Source organism: Schistocerca serialis, chromosome 9 (genome assembly GCF_023864345.2).
Source record: "Schistocerca serialis cubense isolate TAMUIC-IGC-003099 chromosome 9, iqSchSeri2.2, whole genome shotgun sequence".
Lineage (NCBI taxonomy): Eukaryota > Metazoa > Arthropoda > Insecta > Orthoptera > Acrididae > Schistocerca > Schistocerca serialis.
This window is the reverse complement of record NC_064646.1, coordinates 62,594,862-62,611,396: the sequence shown is the minus strand read 5'-3', so window position 1 is coordinate 62,611,396 and position 16,535 is coordinate 62,594,862. Positions and strand designations below refer to the sequence as shown.

At 38.5% G+C, this 16,535-nt stretch overlaps 2 protein-coding genes across 2 annotated transcripts in view; one reads left to right on the top strand and one right to left on the bottom strand.

Annotated features, from left to right (window-relative positions):
- The window catches only part of LOC126418492 (lithostathine-1-like), an 84,336-nt gene extending 70,155 nt beyond the window's left edge, over positions 1–14,181 (top strand). The window contains exons 2-3 of the mRNA XM_050085270.1: positions 8,847–9,062; positions 11,679–14,181. Coding sequence (XP_049941227.1) covers positions 8,847–9,062; positions 11,679–12,127 — 665 coding nt within the window. The 3' untranslated portion in view covers positions 12,128–14,181. The remainder of the gene's footprint in view (positions 1–8,846; positions 9,063–11,678) is intronic.
- Positions 1–16,535, bottom strand: part of LOC126418491 (HIV Tat-specific factor 1 homolog) — a 597,418-nt gene that overhangs the window by 537,740 nt on the left and 43,143 nt on the right. The window lies entirely within an intron of this gene.

Genomic DNA, 16,535 nt, shown 5'->3' with positions numbered 1-16,535 from the left:
CCAATGCCTAGAATCATTCAATGTTAAAAACTGCGAGACATGATTTTAAGTAAATACCGTTTTGAAACATGGCCGTTGGAGCTTTGCAGTCGCCGTACTGCGCATGACCGCAAACTCTTCAACTCTTGATTATCCACAAACGCCATTAAGGGTGCTTTGCATGAAAGTTCATACGTTTTTAAAATAGCTCAGACGACTAAAAGTCCGCGGCGTTATGTGTTTCTTAAGCGCAGGAGACCTGAAACCTGCCAAAATTTCTCGGCAGATTAGTGCACGGGACAAACGCTATTAGCACTGAAATGGTTAGAAAATGGTGTAGAGCAGCGGTCGTCGAACTTTTCTGCTCAAAGCCATTGCTGACATTGTGGGGCGATACATCGAGCCGCGTATATACCGATCTTATTATTAATTGAAGAATGGAAGTAGAACACGTTCTACGTACCAAATCTCGCATGCCAGGAGAATAAAACAACATATCTCTTCCTCTGCATAACTAATTTGTATATAAAAAATTGAGAAGGTATCCTGATACCACAGGATTACACTGTCCACCTCATCACAACAAAAAATTGTTGGACAAATTAGAAAAGATATAATTTATTAAGAATGTTCAAAGTGCCACACCAGGAAAGTGACTGGTTCTACGTGCCAATAACAAAGTCTTTGTTCGAAGGGCCATTAAAACAGTGGCACTACGTTTTATTTGTGATAATACAAGTACAAACAGAAAGCAGTAATATTTTAACTAGTTGAACTATATTCAACAAAAACCATTTCACATATTCTTTAAATCTTTGTTAAAAAGGAATAACAAAACTAAATTTTAAAAAGGTCAATATCGACTCCTGTTTATTACACAACTTGATTATTTGGATAAGGTGTTGCAACGCTTACAGCAAAACTCATTGTGCTGTTGCTGCAGAAATGGCAACATCGTCAACGGGTCTTCCTGTTTTGGAACTAATAAAAATTGCTGGTCCCTCAAAATTAAGTACGTCATAGTATATGGTCTTATCTCTTTCGAACACTGGGACATTCTTTATACTTCTGTTTCAGAATAAGAATTATTTATGTAGCTTTTTATGATGGATCAGTACGAGACACTTTGCTCATACTACATTTGGAGATGTTGTGCACCTGCATTGACAACTGTGTTCTTTAAAACAAAAGAAGTCAGTTGTATGCATTGGAATTACACGGAATGCGTCCATAGCTTTAGCTGGCTCAACAGCCTCGTGTAAAACTTATGGAAAAAAGCCCTTGCTTTGCTTCGTTTGTAATCTCTGTCACAGACAAAAGACTGTGCGCATTAATCAAAATACTGTGTTTTCTCTCTTCAAACCACTTCAGGCTAAATGGAAGAGACCTTAAGGATTAATTACAGTAATTGTATTTGAATTTAAAATGCGCAATGCAATATGAGAAGTAGACTGGGGTGGCAGTGAGAATGTGAACTGAGTAGGGAGGCGCGCCAAGGTAATTCGTGCAACTGTGTAAACCAATGTGCCAAGGTGGCTTAGTGGCTAACGCGCTGCCCAGTAAGCAGGAGACCCCGGTTCGATTCCCGAACTTGGTACAAATTTTCACTCGCCACTTCAGTGTAAATACATAAAATCATATCTGTATCAGTCTATGAAACTGTGTTATTTCATCTTAACATGTTTTGCATATCATATTCCTTGCAAAAAATAAGTATACCACAGTAACAGTTCGGTACGTGTCACGCGCGCCCATGAATATCAATACTGGAAGACAAACAATAAAACATATCCCCCCCCCCCCTTCTTATACTTCTAACCCTGCGGACTACTTTACTTAGCTAATGGCTGAATTCACTAACGCCAATTAAAATTAAGCACATCTTTAAATATTACTTCTCTGTAAGTATTTTTCTTTGTTAATGAAAAGGATAACTATACTCTTAAGAAATTCTTAAAGCTAGCTGACGTTTTTGGATTCGGCTGTTAGTTGCTAGACGCATTTTATTATAAAACACGGCTGAGAGTCGCTGGTCAATGGACTGATAAAATCTGGCCACATGCGGCCTGCGGGCTGCACTTTGATGACCACTGTAGAGCATTTAAAGATGGTCAACCAAATGTGTACTATGAGAAACGAAGTGGGCGACCATCCGTAATTACTTATGACACTGAGGAAAAGGCGATAAAAATTATTAGAGACGACAGGTGCTACACGATTTCACAATTATCTCATGCCTTTCCTCACGTTGCAAGAAGTGTTGTTTATGAAATTGTGACATTACGCTCACAGTATCTGAAGTTGGGCGTGTCCAAAAATGCTGAGTTGTACAAAATCAATCGTCTGAGCAGAGCAATAACTTTCCTTTTTCTCCTGAGGTACTCAGTCGAAGTGAATAACTTTTTACGACAAACTGCCTCTGGTGCGCAATATGGGCTGCTCACGTAACACCGGAATAAAAAAAAAAAAACTGTCCTTTGATCCCCCAAGAAACTGAAATTCTAGAAAACAACTTTAACTCGAAAAAAACCCATGTGTACAGTGTTTTGGGATGGGCAAGGTGTTTTGCTTGTCAATTTTTTGCCTCGCGGTAGCACAGTCAATGCTGACAATTATTGAGAGATCTTTATGAAACTGCGCCCCGCTATCCAAAACAAGAGGCGTGGTAAGCTCAGTACAGGGGTAGTTTTACTGCACCATAATGCCCGTTCCAATAATACTCATTGAACGTAATAGAACCACATTGCCGCTCTGGTCTACAAGGATGATGACGATATCAACTCATCATTACAAGACTGACAAAAAATCAGGCGGCAGATCTCTATGAGGATGGATTCAGAAGCTGGTCATTTGATGCGATAACGCCTTTATACAGACGCAAATTGTGTTGAAAAGTACGTTAATGTCCTGGCTTTCGCGTAAAAATAAAGTTGTTTAATGTGTTGTGTTTTTCTTTTAAAACAGTACTGAGTTTAAAAAGGAAGCCTCTTGTATTACGAAAGCAGCTCATGGGAGAAAGCAACTCCAAAAACCTCTCGCGCCTAAAAATATCGTCCGCCAGCTACGTTATGACAGGCACCACTTAAGCAGCCGCCAGATCTAGGCCTTGAAAATACCTCGCCCCGTCAATGGAACACAGCCCGCCTGCCTCTTTCTACCTTCGCTACAGTTGAAATAGATTGAATACGACTGAGGTATCCAGTTCTAATTACCAGTCTTATAAACGCAACCAGATTTTGATTCCATTGTCTCTCCGCCAGGTGAACTGGTAAAAAAATCTCTGGTTACCAGCCGGAGATGATGGAAGACTCATCGAAATCTCGTGTCATTTCAGCAGACTCGCGAGAATTTTATATTTGTAACTGATTATTTATGTCAGTCATAGTTTCGGTTCAACACAAGTGATAACTTTCACTCGCCTATTAGCCTGAGCCCGTATTTTCACCCACAGTATTTCACTGCTGAGGCAGATACATAGGTTGAGTCCTCGATGATGATAGAAACTTTCAGGGTTGGTAGAGAAGGGTAAATGTATCAATTTGAGGTAAGGGATTCTGGCCCGGAAACGGCTGAGTTGAAAGTTATATGTGAAAATAATTCTGAAACCTCTGACGGTGGACCTCTTCTACTGCAAGCTCTTTGCTTTCCATACTCTGGAAGTTCGTAATATGGCCCAAAACAAGTCAAACATTGTCTGGTAAATACGGGCTCTAAAATGCCTACTGTAAAACTATGAGCACCCGTTTTGTACAGGAGGTACACTCCACAACGGCAAAGGTGAATAAGTGCTCATAGCTCCAAAGGTACAGTATGCTCTTTAGAGCTGATGTTTACTGCACAATTTTTTTCTTTTTGGTCGATACTATTTCCTCCCAAAACATGGAAAGCAAAGAGCATGCAGAGGAGATCCAGTCACAGATATTGGAACAATTTTGTTTATAACTTCTGACTCACTAATTTCCAAACCAGGGTCCCTTACCTCAAAGTAATACATTTAACCCTTCTCCATCTTCCCTGAAAGTTTGTAACACCATCACGGTATCAGCCTGTATATGGCGACAAAGCTGACGCATTACATTTAATCGAATAGGAGGATTTCTAGCCCCTTTATAAGAATTTCTAACTTTTGTTTTAAGTTTTGGAGAACTGAAGATGACCAATAAAGGGCAAAACCTGCAACGGGCTGTACTGAATCGCAACTGTGACAGAAATAAATAATCAGTTACAAAATTTCAAACATATGCTGTATCTCTTTGCAGACATTTTTCTCTGGTAAAACTTTATATTTGATAAAGATTTTATAACAAAATCGTCGGCATTGATTTTTACCCAGAAGAAAACGAATGTAAAGTGATCTTTGCTACCTATTTAGTCGGGATGTAGTGCTGTAACAAAGGGCTGATAAGACTGGCCTCTTCGAATGGTATAGGCATAGACAATCTGCAAAGAAAGATTTTCTTTTACTGTTAGTCTGTTTTGCACTATTCTCATCAACATATTTCATAAAAGGAATATTTTTCAAGTTTACAAGATTTATATTAAACCTACTTACAAAAATGGTCCCATCTGTGTAGAAAATCAATGTAGGAAAGGAGTTTCCCACTGGAGAGGGAGGGGTGGGGGATCCTTGAGGAAATTAAAACTGTAGCACCCTGTCTGTATGTGGAGGGGATGGGGGGTGGGAGCATCAGTATCACTTTTGTACAGTCCGACCTGGGTGAGCACTCTCTGTTTTATTAATATGAAAAATAATTTTCTCTTATTGTTCAATAAGGTATTTCTATGGCCGACACATTTTCAGAGTGGTTCCAAACACTTTCAGGTGCATGAATGTACAGTGTGTACATAAAGTCTGGGAACACTTTCAATTATTTATTGCACAAGAACAAAACATTGTACAGATATCATACATATGTCACTTTGAAGAGAAACCCTGAAAGTTTTTTTTCACGTATACTGCCACAGCATAGTTTGGTAATTTGCCGATAGCCAGCGTTAGTCGCAAACGTGTTGAATTCAGGTGCGGAGAAAGCTTTCAGTGTGTTGGAGTTCGACAAAAGGCTACAGAAGGGGACAGCTGTCTCACAAAATGGCCTCCCCGATCACCAGATCTCACTCTGTGTGACTTTTTTCTGTGGGGACACATTAAAGATCTGGTGTACCTGCCGTCTCTACCACGTGATGTAGCAGAGCTCCAGGAGAGACTATGGGAAGCAACTGCCACAGTCGACGATGCTATGCTGGGACGGGTACGGCAAGAATTCGATTACCGTACTGACGTCTGTCGGGTCACTCGTGGTTAATTGAAAGTGTTTCCGGACTTTACATACACCCTGTATAATCAAAAAATGAAGGTTATTTTCTGTTTACTTGTGTACAGAATCATGCAGTATTTCAGAAATGACACAGTCCATTCAGACTGTAATTAAATTTATTTAAAATATTTATTTACAATTGTGATTTCAGTCCTTGTACCATTACCACATAATAGCTCAATATGAAGTGCATTAATGTAAATTCGTTTGTGTTAAGATGACATTGACCTTGGTGCCAAACATATTTACATATTCATGTCACATGCAAGAGACAACAGGATTCCTTGTCATCTATATACAAGGATGTGACAAGAAAAGTCATTCTGGAGAGTGGATCTTGTACTCTGCAGCAGAATGTATGCTGTAAGGATCCTTCACAGATTATGATCAAGCACTAGATCAGGTGTGTAAGTGAGATCTTTAATTTCTGGGAGTAAGACTCTTAAAGAGTCTTTCAGAACACAGCATGGCCCTACTTAGAAAGCTTCAATCTGTCAGTTCCTCTCTTCTAATCTCCAAATTAAACGGGGTCATTGCTGCATATTGAGGGATAGCACTGTCAGTGGAACAGGTATTGTAGAGAGAAGCCAATCCCAATTCTATTCATTCTATTTGGAGTGCTAGGCTAACAGTATGCTGGGGAAGCCTCTGTGTGATTTGGAATGCACAAGGCAAAAACTACGGTAAGGTGAAGCCTCAAATCAATCTGTCAGGCATTGGATCTACTATTGTTAGCAGAGTGCCCTCGTAAAGCAAGTATTTGGGTATGAATACCAACATGACACACAATTTTAGCTCACGACTTACAATAAACAAATAGTGATTGTCTTGAGAACCACTTATAAATACAGTAATAAATTACAAGCAGTTGTTACTGACACTGCAAAGATCACCTGTATTCAGGCAATATGTCTCAGTCCTTTAACACTTTGTAAACCACACCTGAGCACAGCTCACATCACAACTTTGTGTTAAGGGTACCGCATCCGAGTACAGGGCTCAGCCTCATTCCTTCAAAATGACCAAGCCTGAGCAAACACTATGTGATCAAAAGTAACTGGACACGTGGCTCAAAATGACTTACAAGTTTGTGGCACCCTCAATCGGTACTGCTGGAATTCGATATGGTGTTGGCCCACCATTAGTCTTGATGACAGCTTTCACTCTCGCAGGGATACGTTCAATCAGGTACTGGAAGGTTTCTTGGGGAATGGCAGCCCATTATTCACAGAGTGCTGCACCGACGAGAGGTACTGATGTCGGCCAGTGAGGCCTGCCATGAAGTCCGCATTCCAAAACACCCTGAAGGTGTTCTGCAGGATCAAGCCAGGACTCTGTGCAGGCCAGTCCATTACAGGGATGTTGTTGTTGTCTAACCACTCTGCCACAGGCCGTGCATTATTAACAGGTACTCAATCACGTTGAAAGGTGCAATCGCCATTCTCGAATTGCCCTTCTGCAGTGGGAAGCAAGAAGGTGCTTAAAACATCAATGTAGGCTTGTGCTGCGATAGCGCCACGCAAAACAACAAGGACTGCAAGCCTCCTCCAGGAAAAACATGACCACACCATAACACCACTGCCTCTGAATTTTACTGTTGCCACTACAGAAGCTGGCAGATAATGTTCACTGGGCATTCGCCATACCCACACCCTGCTATCGGGTCACCACATTGTGTACCATGATCCGACACTCCACACAACCTTTTTTCACTGTTCAATCATCCAATGTTTACACTCCTTACACCAATCGAGGCGTCATTTGGCATTTCCCGGCACAACGTGTGGCTTATGAGCAGCCGCTCGGCCATGAACTCCAAGTTTTCTCACCTCCCACCTCACTGTCATAGTATTTGCAGTGGATTCTGATGAAGTTTGGAATTCCTGTGTGATGGTCTGGATATAAGTCTGCCTATTACACATTACAACCCTCTTCATCTGTATACACCCTCTGTTAGTCAACAGACGAGGTCGGCCTGTACGCTTTTGTGCTGCATGTGTCCCTTCACATTTCTACTTCACTATCACATCGGAAACACTGGACCTAGGGATGTTTATGAGTGTGGAAATCTCGTGTGCAGACATATGACACAAGTGATACCCAATCACCTGACCACATTTGAAATCCGTGAGTTCCGCGGAGCATCCCAGTCTGCTCTCTCATGATGTCTAATGACTACTGAGGTCACTGATATGGAGTACCTGACAGTAGGTGGCAGCACAGTGCACCTAATATGAAAAACATATGTTTTTGGGGGTGTCCGGATACTGTTGATTACGTAGTGTAGTTCACGCCACTACTTTGTTATAGAGACTGTGTTCGATGCATAGGTTGAGCCACAATTTTCTTCATGTGTGAGTCATTTATCATTCAAAAATTGCATATGAGAACAATTTACAGACATTTGCTACCTGTCCCTTGACTGGTGCTGCCTTGTGTTGTTAATTTCTAGAATTATTTCAAAAGAAACATTAACGAACATAACAGCCCCTGTCATGATTGGCTGAGCCAATAAGATTGCAATGACATAGCCTAATTTTGTGGGTGTACTCATTATGTTTTGCAGTTTGCTGTAAATCTGCTACAAATACATCATGATATGGAAGCTTAAGAGGAAGAAATCGTTCAATAACTCACCTCACATTATGGTTCCTATCATAATTATTTTAAAATTTGTACTCTATCAAAGAACTAAAGTAAATATGAAAAATAAAGCTTGAAGCGTGGCCTTTTTTAAATATGTATTACTCCCAAAGATACATAAGTTAAATATGTATCAGTAACTCTTTAAATACAGGCATAAACAGCCAGTTTCCAAGGCCATATATTCTTCTGAATAGCCAGTCTCCTAAGTGTTAACACAGTAAGTAATTTCATTTATCCAGAGCTTGATTTGTAAAAAATGTGGGGATGTTTTTGAAATTTAGACTTCTTAAAATGTTATTTTAACACTTTTATGTGAATTTTAAAAGTGCAAATACAACATATGTGCTATTGTACCATATCTCAAAATCTGCAGTTCTGATCTTTTTTCATCAGAGGTATGTAGAACCACTGCATACTGTCACAAATCAAGCAATGCATTTACCCACAAAGAAGAAAGATGAAAGTCATCAATATTTCCAGTTCTTGGCTGCCAATTAGTGCATAATTATTACATCATCTGTAAGCAAGCACTTCATATGCATTAGTAAATACTAGTCACTGTTTGTGATTCCTGTCCAAGTTCAATTCCTATTCTAATCACACCTGCATAGGCCTGCTGTTGGTGTGTATGTATACATATCTAGACCACACAGCAGTCCTGTACAAGTACCAGACTTTATTTTTCATCCCCACAAGACCAAGAATATTTGCAGCTGGGATAATTACAGAAACAGTTATATTTTTCTGTTACCAATAGTAAAACACAGTTCAACAGAGGTGAACAGCAGATCCGATTTTAAATCGAAACCCAGTAATCAAATGAAGAAATATTTCTAAAACTATTTAATGAGTAAATGCCATGCCTTCTAATGCTTTTACTTATAGTTCTGTTTATTTTTTGTGCAGGATCAGTCACCTCAGTGACAGGATCTCGCCAAAGACGCTACGTCTGCCCAGATATGTTTGTCCGCAACGGTAACAGTTGCTACTACTTGAGTCGATTTATGGCAACTTGGCACGATGCCCATTTTAACTGCAGAGACATGGGAAGCCAACTGGCTCGCTTGGAGAAAAAGTGGGAAGATCGCAACATGCGAGCCTACCTCAACAGGACTGAACTTGGTAAGTAAATATGTTAACTGCCAAACAACATTTTAAAAAGGTTGAACATAATTTTATATTTTAACTTATTAACTTGAATTCAGAATGTAAATAAATATTAAGATTGCTGCACATTATGAGCTGCAACCGTAAAGGAATAATCATAATGAACAATGAGAGCTAAGTCCTTCAGACTGAGAAGGGAGGAATTTTAAATTTAATGAAGCAGCAAAGCAGAAACATATTAGTGAGATCAGGTCAGAGAGAAGTACTGGGAAGAAATGAATGTATATGGGATGGGTGCTGGACAAAATTCAAATATGGACAACAGCACAATTAGGTGAAATACATCAAGGACTGTAAAATAATGTGACCAACATGTAAAGTGAAATACACGAAAAAAAGAAATGAGGTGTATGGAAAAAGGGAAAATAAAGGAGTATAATTTCTGTAACAGAAATAATGACGCTAATAATATTAACAGGGGCAAATTCTGAAAATGTATAAAATGAAAGAAAAATAATTATAATAACCTGAAAATAACATGACAGTAAGAATAAAGTGGATAATATGGATAGCAGAATCATCAAGTGGAAAGTTTTTCTAAGAGTTGATGAGGAAATTGTACGAAGGGAAACAAGCAAATGAAGATGACACGAGCACGTCAGTCTCAGAATAAGATAAACTAGTTCCATAAAAACATTCCAGAAGGAGCAATACAAGGAAAGGAAACACAATGAAGAACCCAGATAGCATTTTTAAAGCAAGTCATAAACAATGCTGGAGTGAATAAGTATGCCAAAATGAAGGGTTTAGCTTGTAACAGATCAAGGTGGAGAGCTGATGATGAAATCAAAGACAGGTTATGAGAAAGAAGAACCACTAATGAAACTTGACACAATATGCTAAACAATCTGCTTTTGAATCACAGAATGATTGCACTAGTGATTGGAGGACAAATTGTGCAAGGCATGTCTCTTTTTGTGGATAGCTGTGATTTTGATGGGACAGCAGACATTTATAACAGGGTCAGAGTGCAAACTGTTTGAATTTAATATTACATAAATCAGAGTATGAACTAAACAAGGCAATAATTACTAATGAATGCACCTGGAACACTAAAATATTATATGTTAAAGGGCCCTTTTATTTTCATGATATGAGCCATGTTGGTTGTCTGCATGAAGATGCAAAGGAAGATTTGTATGTAGATTCTTGTCATCACAGATGCTTTCTGTAGGCTTACTAATTTACTTCACCAGAGGCCGCCTGTCAGTGCAGAAAAACACTGACACAGAACACAGCTAATAAATAAGCAACTCTTGGATTTTACATTTTAAGATTAGAAAGAATGATGAATAATGTGTACTGCATATTCCAAAATAACTAAAAATAAACTAGGAGGAGAATGAACAATACATGTGATTAATAATAAACACAGAGCCGCTAAAGGGCCAAATACAGACGGAAAATTTGATGTTTCAAAAGAACTAATTACAAAAGAGTCAAAATGCAAAGAAAATATAAAAAAAAGGATTTGTTATATTATTTTACAATTGGCAATCAAATCGTGTGAAACATTTTCTTCAAACTCTTTCTCTTTTGGAATTAATAATTCATTACATTTCAGGTAATTCATACATGTGTGTTTGCATAAATATGCATTGCACATAAAGCTCTTGCTATTACAGACTCACATTGACTCCCACTTCATTAATTGTTTTAGTCAAAAAGCCTTCCTTTGGAGTCTGCAAATATACTGCCAAAGGGAACAGTCTTTCAGTTTACATGAGCATTTCAGTTGGAACGAACATCAATTTCTACTACATTTGTGTTAGTGTTAAAATTTGTCTTGAGAATAAAAAATATAATACATATATTTCATGTTGTTTGTGGGTTAAATGAAAACATGTTGCATGCGCATTTCTGTAGCTAATTGTGAATAATCATTAAACAACCCTTAGCATGTGAAATGGTGGGCTGCTCCAACAATATTTTAGTGATAGCGAGAGTGTATCGAAGAAATGACACTACAGACATATATATACACAGCCTCCTCATATGAGAAAATGAATCTGATTGTCAGATATAGTGCTCCAGTGAATGCTTACATCAGCAGAACTGCCTACTTCTTTAAATCCCCACCAACACATCCACAGTGAAGACATAACCCAGAAGACAGCATAGTCTTTATTGTGGAACTGAATGAACATCTATTACACTCACTAACGTAAAGACACAGATATAATATAAAAATAAAAAACTCTTTATCAAAACAGGGTTCCATACTCAGGACAGCAATCCAGTAATACAATAACTTGTCCCTCATAAAGTCAGTACATCTAGCAACCTCATCAGCTACAAATTCCAGCCCCATCTGAATAGATAATATGCCTCATAAATACATAGCTTCATCTTTGCAGCAGAAACAGAAGCACGTGAGCTAAGAAAATTAGGTTATATTTATTTAGTAAGACTACAGTTTCTCTAGTTTGTAAATTGTGTGTGAGGAACTAAGTCATAATCTTAGACGTCTTCAGAACAACATTTCTCAAGTTGTACTGCTGCAATTTCTCTTACATTAAGAAAAGTGAAAAAATTTGGTATTTAGTAAATTATTGTATGTAAATGTTGCAGCACGCCTGGAACGATGGATAGGAGGTATTTACGACTGGGAGTCACGCATGTGGATATGGGGTGCAACTGGGCAGCGTGTGGTATACCACGGCTTCTCCAGACGACGCCCTGGAGAAAATCATCGATGGCACTGCATAGTTCTCGATCCCACCATGTTCTACAAATGGGGTACACGCAACTGCTACGCACGGAAGCACTACATTTGCGAGACGCCACTGAAGAAAATCAAGCCACCTCAGCCAATAGCAACAGTAGTTCCTGACACAGACAAACCATTCGGCAGGGGACGAGGGAGGGGTAGAGGGAGAGGTCGCGGAAGAGGCAGGGGGCAGGGGCAGGGCCAAGGGCGCGGCCGCGGTCGCTACCAGGGGAGGCAGAGCTGGAGGCGCAAGACGGCGACTACCCTCTCCCCTGTCCCTGTGAGGCCACTACTTGACAACAACCTGTAGCTGGGACTGCCTCAAGAGCGGCAGTGCTGCTGCCACAGTTATATGGCACAGGGTAGCAGTGTGCACGTGTCATTGCAGCTACAGTCCACTGGTCAATTCGATAGTGGACACCAGTAACTGTGCGCTAAATGGCCGAACTGCTCCGGTGTCATTGACAGACTGTGCTAAGTGGTGACCTACTCTAGTCAGTGGCTCGTGCTAGTCAGGAGGGGCATCAATACACCACTATATTTCATGTGCCTTACCCTTTCTTGAGGCACGAGAAAACTTTTAATGATACACAACAAGTGTGCAAACTAATGAGAATTAAGCAAACTTGCTTGATGGGTCGTACGGCTGAGATGTCCACAGCCACAACGTAATTATCTGTAAGATTACTGGCATTTTAAGCCATTTACTGTGTACAGACTTGCAAAAAATATTTAATAGCCCACGAGAAGACATTTGCGTCTACCATCAAAGCCAACCCTTTTTGAAAATGATGTATAATCTCTAACTTCTCATCCTCATCACTAATATGCAGTGCAAAGTTCCTATCAAGCAAATAAATATTGTAGGAGAGAACTTCTAATTCAATTAACAAAATTATCAATCTCATTTGGTTTCAGTGAACTTTAAGTGGATGATAAAGATAACTGTTTTTAACGCCATAAAAAGATCTACCGGGATTGTAAATTTCATGAAAAAATCTCAACTTAGTATTGTTGTTGGCTAATTGCCATGTAAAATATTCAAAATTAGTAGTGGTCAATACAATGGAGGAGGATCACAACATTTCATATGAAGAAAATTACCATGTTCAAAATTCAACATCCAATGCAAAATTGCTGACACAAGAAATGAGATGTTTTTTCAAGACAAATAATGATCCACATTTACAGAGTATTATATTTGAGATACATTAATACTAAATATTCAAAGGAATAACAATACTCATTCAGCAATTATATATAAACAACATTCAGTATAATAAAATATTTAAATGGAGTTTGAAATTCAAGTAATCAATTTCTCCACTTTTCTTAAGTCATATACTAGTAAGCTCGTAACAAAATCACTTTTGCTCTACAGTGATAAGAACAAATGACACGTACACAGTTAAATTATATGAAATCACACTTTTAAATATATAGATGGCAAATAAAAATGCTAATACACTTTTAAGAAGGTTACAAACATTCTGTAAGTGCATATTTGCTATCAGAACTCCAGCAAGGGTGTTTTTAACCAGCACATAATAAAGGAGGCTGATAAATATTTTCATATGAAGCTGTTATATATTTTGCATTTTATATTGTTCTTTAAATCTCTCTCTCTCTCTCTCTCTCTCTCTCTCTCTCTCTCTCTCTCTCTCTGTGTACAGCTTACAAGTATGAATTTAATACATCTAACATTTTCAAGATTTATTTTATTTGTAGAATTATAACAATGTGACAGATAAATATGTCAACAGAGAATGTCATTACTGTTAACTGTTATTGAATTTGCCACGTATCCATTCAGTACTTGCAAAGCACTCTGTCAACAGTATTAATGAAACAATCACTGCCCAGTCAAAGACAATGAAATTAATATTGAAACCATATAATACATAGGGCCAAAAGAAGATAATTCAGTAACATTTCATTACAAAAAACACATTAAAATATGCATAAGCATCAGTTTCATCACAGACACAAGACTGAAATAAATCACATGTTAAAACAACAATACTACTATTTTGCTACTTTGAATGATGGTGATTCACTGACAATTTGCAAAGGCAAAGTAAATAGCAGTACTACAAGGTACAATATTTTTAAGTTATGGAACATCAGCTATGACTGTAAGTTATTTGTGGTGTTTCAGTCCAGAACAAAATATTCTTAAATGTTAATATAAAATATCAGAAGAGTAATGTTTTTATTCAGTATTACTTAACAATCACTGCCATTGCTATAGTATTTTCTATAAAATTTATTTAATGTAGTAACATTTCAAGAAAAACAAAAAGAGGAATAAAAAACATGTATCCCTAAAGTGTCACTGCACTTATTATTAGAATATATGTAACATCGGACCACAAAGTTTTTATACAAATAAATTTTAATGTCTCATTTGTACACATTTTAGTTATTAAATGAGGATACATATGAGAAAAGAATACATTGCTTTGATCCTGTTATAGAAATCATGTGTGCATCACATAAAGAATTACAGTGAAGAGGAACCATGGGTACAGTTACTGTATCAGACTTCATTTAAATGTTGTTAATAAACCATGCTAAATGACACATTTCTGTTGATGAAACAGAGGTTGAGAACACGAAAGTGGTATGTCAGCAAGTTAAATGTGGCACAGTTGAAGATGGAATGCTTCTACGATACAACCTGTTTTTCACTGGGAGTGCTAATTCTTGGGAAACAATGAGAAGCCTGGTAAGAAATGTTTTCAAAAAACACTACTCACTAGGGATATTAATTCTACTGGCAGACACAGAGACAATTCTACCCCAGTAATATGAATGAAACAAAAAGAAGATGAAATATAATATACTATTGTTATGAACATATGAGAAGTTGCTGACCATTTTTTATCCTAACATTCCATATGAATGCCGCCTCCATAACAATGGTGTGAGGGTGTACATGGAAGTGTGGAAAGAGAAGTATATCCAATGTTACGTATTTGGTCCAGAGAATTTCAATTTTTTTTCCATCCCACCAGAAAAAAAGGTTTTTTCAAACTCAACAAAATATTCATTTACATCAATAACCACTTCCCAACAACGCAACTCCTCACATTGGAGGACAGGATGGTGAATAAGAATGTCTCTTTATGACCAAATAAATGGCTCTGGGCCACAAGGCCTGGGGCAGCAGACTGACACTCAGTTGCTTTACTTATGACCCTTGTCCGAAATCTCACAAATGTAAGGGGACTGACACTTCTTTGTGCTGGACAGGTTTGAGGCAGACAATTGCCACAAGGGGCAGAAAATCGGGAGGGTGAGGAGAGCTTCATCCCACTTCTGAACCTCTGGGAGTCTCAGGAGATGCGCTTTGTGCTTAGCAGGCTTAGAACATGTGAAGCTCTGGTGTTGTTTTAGGTCTGGGAAGTGAATTACCTAGATTCATTATCTATGGCACAATTGGACCTGAGCTTGAGAATGAGTATGTCTGGCCAACTGTGATTCACAGGCTGTGTTAGGCATTATGGCTTGAATTTGGTTCATGGATGCTGTGGTTGTCTCATTTAAAATAGGGGACCAGCATGCCAACACCACCTGTGTGAAATTCCTCAAGGCACTGGCCAATGGGTTGCAAAATGTGGTAGTTGGTGGGCACAGGAGCTCCCTAATGAAGGCCAACTCTTTTTAAAAGGGTAGCTTTTCTGTGTCACATACTGGTGTATAGAGCTGGATATTTGATTGCTTGACAATACCCTAAATGTAATCACATATCTAGAACAGCTGGTGGTCATTTTAATAAATGTTACATTCAAGCTGACAGCTGTCATCATTTGACTAGCCATTATGCCTCCTATTACTGATTGCAAGGCTCAATGCAGATGAAACGCATTCTTGCAGTTTCATTATGCTGTGAGCAAAAAGTAACAATTAATTGTCTCTGATAGCAGTTGCTCATGGATGACGACTTGACCTGATCTTTAAATACTTTCTGTCACTCAAAAATAAACCCACAATTGTGAAGTTACACTTTCAGACCCTCTGAAGGCATTTACCACAATATACTGTTGGAGCATCTTCCACCCTATCAATGTTGGGCCTGGTGATCGAGTGGTAATGTGTGTACCTGGAAATTTAACAGTCATGGGATCGAATCTCAGTCAGACCAGAGAATATTTCTGTCTGCCTTTAACTCAGCCTTCATGCCTAAACAATGTGAATACTCATGTAGATGACAAATGGTTTGGATTCCACATTAAACTGTAGGTCCTCTTTCCCCAGTAGTGTTACTTGGGTAAATTAGGGACAAGCAGGCATTTCACAGAGGTCATGTCCAATTTAAAGATTTGTACCACACTGTTGAGCCACATGGAATTATTATTATTCTACCAATGGAAGTGCACATCATAGATCTAAGTAAACCATGCAGCTAGGACTCATGCCAAACTGAACACGAACACCAACATTTGTCAATTTCCAGAAATAAAAAACACAATTTCTTACTCATCAGTTACACTGTTGCTACAGATATTGCACAATTTGCATGCCAAACTGTTCCTAACACAATATTTTGTCTATTGGTTATTTTGACCACTGTATACGTCAAAACAAACTAGCAATTACTCACGTATTTCAAATGTTTGGGTAAGTTATTTTGGAGGAAGAAAATGTCCTCATTTGTATACAGAGTACAACAAAGGAAGTCTTGTTGTTGCAATACTCATTAGCCCAAAGACTGG